General features: G+C 38.8%; 1 protein-coding gene across 1 annotated transcript; it reads right to left on the reverse strand.

The window, feature by feature from the left end:
• Window positions 1–5,199: 5,199 nt before the first annotated feature.
• On the reverse strand, window positions 5,200–6,488 carry LOC107646254 (uncharacterized). Its single transcript, XM_016350451.1, has 2 exons — window positions 5,989–6,488; window positions 5,200–5,836 (listed from the first exon to the last, which is right to left on the reverse strand). The coding sequence occupies exons 1-2, from the start codon at window positions 6,486–6,488 to the stop codon at window positions 5,200–5,202; spliced, it is 1,137 nt and encodes a 378-aa protein (XP_016205937.1).
• Between the last annotated feature and the right edge of the window lie 713 nt (window positions 6,489–7,201).

Here is a 7,201-nt window from a genome sequence, read left to right on the forward strand (position 1 = left end):
AAAAATTTTTTTGTGACAATATAAAATAAAATTAAATGTCTAAGAATAATTATAGATCTATCTTTAAGTTCTCTTTTAATATATTATAAATAAAGTATTTGATTTTTTTTTTTCGATTGTTTGTAAACTCTCAACCCAAAAATTGGGGAGAAAACGTCTTGCTACCCAATCCCAATCGAATATAGTATCTACCCCAAAAACATTACAAATTGAAGAGAGATTGTATGGTATAGATAATAAGATAAAACATTCACTGGAGAACAGTGAGTAGCTGGTAAACCACATTTTAATGGTTTATTGTGTATTAAATTTGGTAGATTCTATCCACTTTGTCTATATTTATTCAATAAAATAGTATGGTTTTATGATTTTTTTTTAATTTATACTTAAGAGTGAAAACATTCTTTTTAGGCTATTAATTTGATAAATTTATTTCACTTTAATTCCATTCGATGCCTTGATATGTTTGTTGAGTGATTTCAGGTTTAGGAGGCAAGGATTGGACTAAAGTAGTGAAGAAAAATCATGTAAAGTGGAGAATTCATGAAGAAATGAGAATTTGTTGAATTCATGGCGATGCGTACGCGTGAGAAGGAAATCTTCCAGGGCACGTGTACGCGTGACAAGCAGCACGTGACCAACATAAAGGAATACGCTGAGAGTGATTTCTGGACTGAATCAGACCCAAATCCAACTCATTTCTGAAGCATTTGAGGCCAAATTCAAGAAGGAACAAGGAGGGGAGCAATTAGGGTAGTTTAGGAACCATGCTTTAGGTAGTTTTTTAGAGAGAGAAGCTCCCTCTTCTCTCTAGATTTAGGGTAGAATTAGGTTAATCTCATCTTAGATTCAGGTTTTAATTCTTGTTTTGATCTAGTCTTATCTACTTTTCCTTGTTGATTTGCTTTAATCCTCTTAGTTCTCTTGTTAATTTCTCATTTATGCAACTTTTTATGTTGATTAACTCTTGTTAATTTCTATTTCGTTGCAATTTGATGTTTTATGTTTCTTTGATGTTTGTTTGGGTTATTGTTATTATTTTCTTGCAATTGGTAGTTTTAGATTTTATTATTCTTACTATTTTACTATACTTTCCTTTTATGTCTTCCAAGTGTTTGATAAAATATTTGGTTGGATTTTAGAGTAGATCTTTATGTTCTTGGCTTAGATTGAGTAATTGGAGACTCTTGAGTTGTCAAATTCTTTTGTTGATTGGTGATTGAAGGTTGCTAGTTGACTTGAATGCCACTAAATCTAATCTTTCATTAAGAGTTGATTAGGACTTGTGGAATCTAGTCAATTTCGCTCACTTGACTTTCCTTCATTGTTAGAGGATGACTAAGTGAAAGCAAACTATATTTACCATCACATTTGAGGATGATAATGAGAATATGAATTCCAATTCTCACTTCTTGCCAAGACATTTCTTAGTTAGCTTTACTTGTTATTTACATTTCTTGTTATCAAACCCAAAACCCAAAAATACTTCTTCATAACCAAATAATATGCACACTCCCCTGCAATTCCTTTGAGAGACAACCCGAGGTTTAAATACTCTCTGTTTTTATTGGGTTTGTACTTGTGACAAACAAATTAAACTTTGATTGAGGGTTAGTTGTCTATCAGTTTGGATCTATACTTCGACGAGATTATTTCTGTGAAAATTCCTAATCGATGATTTTTCTCCGTCAAGTTTTTTGCGCCGTTGTCGGGGAATTGCATATATGCGCTTGTTATTAGTTATTGTATATATGTTAATATTGTGAATAACTTGATTTTTGGTTTGTTTGCTAGTTTTTGCTAGTGGTAGGATTTTATTCTCTTTGTTTTTGTTAGCTTTTATTTTTATTTTCTCTTGCTACTATGAATTCTCACCCCTTTGGCTATGAATTTGGTTGCAACTATGTTGTAGGAAATTAAATGCAAGCTTTAATGACGATATGTGCTATGGAATTGGAAATCAATCGAAGGAGGAATCGCATTCTTATGAACAAACCTCTTGGTATCCATACCAATTTCCTCCAGCCGACAATGATCCTACTCCATCCTATAATGCATACCAATATGAACCAACTCCACAACATAGTTTTTAACCTTTCTCACAAGCTCCATTTTACCAAACACCTTCCTATAACCCATATTCATCATACAACCAACCTCCTTTACCTCATCCTTGTGACCATTATGAGCGAAAATCTTTAAAGCCACCACAATTCCAATACAATTACTCCCATGAACCACCATTCTCACATATATCACCTCAATACTCCTACCAAAATGAACTACCTTCCTATTATGAACCATTTCTCCCACATAATGAACCCTCCCCTCCACCTCAAATATTAATGAATGACGCTTTCATTTCATATCTCCAAGGTCTAAGAGAATGTCGCACCATTCTTCAAGAGGGACTTGAAGCTCTAAGGAGGCGAGATGAATTCATGGCTACCTCGATCGAGGTAGTAACCAACTTAGTCTCCTAACGGTTAAGCAATCAAAATACTCTCATGGCCACATGTGGGGAATCAATTGAGGAGCGTAATATGAAAGAGAGATTGAAAATACAAGTGGAGAATGAAGAGTGGAGCTTTGTATTAGAACAAGGGGAGAAATCCGAAATCATTGAAGAAGAGGAAGTTGTTGAAAATCTAGGAGATGTTAAATGTCCATGGGAATCTAGAGTTGTAGAGTCTTCTTCCGTTGAGCTTATAAGTGATGTTGAGAAGGGTGCACAACCTCCAAAACATTGTCCGAATGAAGAATTGGAAGAAGTGGAGCAAGAGGCGAAGTCTCTTGGTGATGATGATTCCGCATCAACATATGATCCTTTTGAGCTTAATGAATCTTCTCCCTTTGAAGTTGAGGTTGATGTTGAGATAGATTTCACATTACCTCCAGTTTATAATTTGACCGACGATGAAGAGTTTGAAGAATTTGGTGAGGAAGAGGTTGAATTTGAAGAAGCTTATCAAGTGGTTGAAATCCCTCAACAAAGAAGGACGGGAGTGGAAATTGCTTTGTCAAGACCGTTGGAACCATCTTCCCTCAAGCCATCACCATCCATTCTTTCATTCAAGTGGGTAAATCTCTTATGCTTAAGCTTTCTTATTCCGCTTGAATATAGTTTACTTGAGACGGATGGTCAACTTAGAGCCCTTTGTGGATTTAAGAGTAAAAGGAAAATGGTTAGTGGTTGAAAACAAAATTCAAGATTCATTATGGTTGGAAGCTCGAAGTTTAATTGTAAAGGTTGGTATAGAGCTAGATTGCTTGGGTCTAGGAAGATGTTTGTGAACTTGAGTGAGAATTCGGATTGCTTGCCACCCGATTGGAACTTTGATGATCAATTAGAAGACGGACGCAAAAATAAGATTTGGGACCCCGGAATACAACTTGGGAATCAATAACTTTGGGATCTTGTCACTTGTTCCAATTTGCTTCAAGGCTTGGTGCGCCTAGTTTGGGATCCCGGTGGATATTGGATATGCAAGCATTGGTGGGGATTCAAGGAAGAATTCAAACACAAGCTACCTTGACAAGAACCTCACCAATTGTCCAACTTAAGGACAATAAATAAAAGTGCTAGGTGGAAGACACCCATCATGGTAAATTCTTTCCACTTTCTTCTTTGTATATTTTGGTAAATAAGTTGAATTTTTATGTTCTTTTAGTTTTATTAAGTTGTTTGATAGTTTAGTATGTTTAATAAGGTTTAACAGTGTTTCAGTCACCTTTTTGGTGTGTAGATTGTTTAAAAAAAAAGTGTTCTCACGCGTATGCTTGACTCACGCGTACGCGTGATACCCCTGAAATTGATCGTGTCAGGATCGTGTGTGGACTGTGCCATCGCACGGTCCAAATAGTGAGTTGTGTACGTAGCGTGCGGGAACTGTGTGCCTAGCACAAATTCTTCCCATGCGTATGCGTCACCCTTCTTTTTTCCCTATCACGCGTACGCCTGCCAGACGCGTATGCGTCGCTCAACTTTCTTCCCGCTTACGCCCACGCGTGACCCATGCATACGCGTGAGAACCCCTGTTTTACATACTTCTATTCTTCTCTTCTTTCCATCTCTTTTCTTCTCTTCTTTCCTTCTTTCAACCATCATCTACCACCACCATTCACCATCCACTATCATCTTTTCTACTTAGTTAGTTAATTTGTTAGTTAGTTAGTTTGATTTTCTTTTTAATTTTCTGTTTTGGTAGTAAGTGTTGGATTATGAATCTTGTTTGATGTTTATTGCTACTTATTATTAACATGTTGCTATTTTAGCATAATTGTTATTAATATTTATTGTTGAATTTCTTTATTGAGGTTATAATTTGTTGCTGGGTATTGAGTTATTCATGCTTAATAATTGAGAATGCCAAGCACTTATAAAATTGCTTTCAAGAATTTTAAAGTTTTTGAATTACATATTTTGGCCACCATGTAATTTGAATTCACTATACATTGTTAGGTAATTGTATATAATCAATGCATTTTTTGTTAGATGATGCTTGTTTATGATTGATTTTTATTTACATCACATAGTTCATGCATTGAGATTGTGGAATTGTGAAATTGGATCATAAGCTTCCCTAGTGACATATTTTTGAGCTTTCTAAACTTTCTTCTTTCTGTACCTAGGTTCTGCTTCTTTTGCCTTATAGGTCAGACATTGGGATTTACCGCCAACCTGTGACAGATGAAATTCGGATCGATTCCCGGCATGTCAGCCGGTGTCCACGTGAATAGGTCGGAGTTTGATTTTAGTGTGTTGATTAGTTTTTGTTTCGTTCCTACAGAGAGAGCAGAACCAATGTTAGTAAAATGTTCTGATGATCCGAGCTGTACCTGTTCTAGGTTGCCTGCTGGGGAAGGATGGACGTCATTGTTCCTTGGGTATAGTTCGGCCAAGGTGGGCATGTTTTCTGAGTTATAGACGGAATGGACTCTGGGTATGTCTCCTCTTGTTGCTGTTTTCAGGCCTGCGTTATAGCATTGTCTGGCTTCTTTGTGGTCTGCATGTATTGTTCCTATCATGTTGCCCTGCATAGGAAATTTTACACACAGGTGGACTGTTGAAACAATTGCCCCAAAGGAGTTAAGTGATGGGCGTCCTAAAATAATATTATAAGGGCTAGAACAGTTAACTACTAGGAATTGAATATCTAAGGTCTTGGAGTTCGGGGGTTCCCCCAACGTCGTCCTCAACTAGACATAACTTGATACTGGCACCCTCTCCCCGGAGAACCCTACCAGTTCTCTAGGTGAGGGTTGCAATGATTTGTCGCTGAGTTGCATTTTTTTGAACGTCGAGTAGAACAAGACATCAGCGCTGCTTCCGGAGACAAGGAGGACTTTTTTCACTGTTAGTTCCCCTATATCCACTGATATCACCACGGGATCGTCCATATTTGGATACGATGTCCTTAGGTCGGATGCACTGAAGGTGATTTGAGAAGCTGAAAATGGGGTAGAACTGCTGGGATGAGATCTGTTCATCGTCATCATAGCTCGGTAGCTTCTCTTCCTGGTGGTGGAAGTCGCTCCTCCGCCTACAAAACCACCTGAAATATGGTTTATTACCCTTTTGAAGGTAGGGACTTCAACATGTCCGTGCCATGGATCTTTGTCTTTGCTCTCCGAGTTATATCTCGGCTTGTCCAAATCTCCTGCTGCTTCTTTCTGTCCTCGGGAAGTGACGTATTTGTCTAGTAGGTTTTGTCTTGCCAATCTTTCTAGCAAGTCCTTGGCCACTACACATTCGTCGGTGATATGACCGAACTTCTGATGAAAAGCACAGTGTTTACTTTCGTCTACATACTTCTGATCCTGATATGTTCTTGCCCTGCTGGGTGGTTTTATCAGTTTGCTATGCAAGATTTCTTTTATTATATCCTCCCTTTTGGTGTTGAACTTGGTGCAAGGGCAAGTTTGAACGGCTTTTTGACGTCCTTGTTTTGTGATCTGTGTGGCTTTTCGTCTTCTTTTCGAAACAACGATCTTTCAACTTTCCGAGCTTCCCGTAGTTCTTCAACTTCAATTTGTCCTGTCACTTTTTCTCGGAATTCCTCTAATGTCTTTAGTTTTGCCACCGCTATTACTTCTTGGAACTTCCCAGGCCAAAGTCCGCTCTTTATGGCATGCAATTGTACTTCTGGATTAAGGTCAGGGATTTTCATGGCAGCTATCGTAAAACGCGTCATGTAATCCTTCAGGCTCTCATGTTGTCCTTGCTTGATTGTGCTAAGGTAATCTGAATCCCTTACATAAATCTTGGAAGCTGAAAAATGGTTAATGAACAGTTTAGCAAATTCATCAAAGCTAGAGATGGAACCTGCAGGTAGGTTAGAGAACCATAACAGTGCGGTTCCATCTAAAAAAGTTGGGAATGACCGGCACAAGATAGGATCGGAGTCACTGTTAAGAAACATCATGGATTCAAATTTTATAATGTGGACTTTAGGATCTCCGATCCCCCTGTACGGTGTTAGCGTCATGGGAAGTGTGAAATTCTTGGGCATTTCAAAATTCATGATTTCTCTTGAAAAAGGGCCACTTCGTCTCCTCTATGTTTTTGGTGGTGTTTCTCCCGTTTTCGCATTAGACTCTGATTGATGTTCCTCATTGTTATCGACCTTCTTCTTGTCATTCTTCGCGTTGCCATTGTTCTGTACTGCCGCCAATAACTCGGCCATCCGTTGGTTTTCAGCCAACAAGGCAGCGTTGGCGGCCAACAGTTCAGCATTGGTCGGATTGGCCTGGGGGGTTACTGAGTGGTCTGTCATGGCTCAGCGTTATTTCTGCAAAAGAAAGGAAAATTCAAAAGGAACAAATATTTGTCACGTTAGTGCTATAAGGAGGCAGGCCCCACGGTGGGCGCCAGATGTTCTTGCAAGGATACTCTTCTCTGGTATTGAGGTCGGCCAAGCTCCTGGAAACTTCGGCGTTCTAGGACGAGGGAAGAGGGCGTCCTTGCAAGTTCCAACTCGAGCGTGGTACCTGCAAAAGGGAATCCGACGCTCAAGTCAGTATGAGTATTTTATCAATAAAGGGAGTAATTGTTTATGCAGACGGGGTAGGCTGTATGATTGTGTCCTTTACCGTCGTTCCTGTTTGTTTGATTTATAGGCTCTTTTTCCTTTGAATTGTTCGTCGAGCCCTTGGTGGCTAGGTCCGGGATTCTTGGGATGAGAATGGAGCTTACTCAGTT

Source organism: Arachis ipaensis, chromosome B6 (assembly GCF_059453495.1).
Source record: "Arachis ipaensis isolate K30076 ecotype BB chromosome B6, ASM5945349v1, whole genome shotgun sequence".
NCBI lineage: Eukaryota > Viridiplantae > Streptophyta > Magnoliopsida > Fabales > Fabaceae > Arachis > Arachis ipaensis.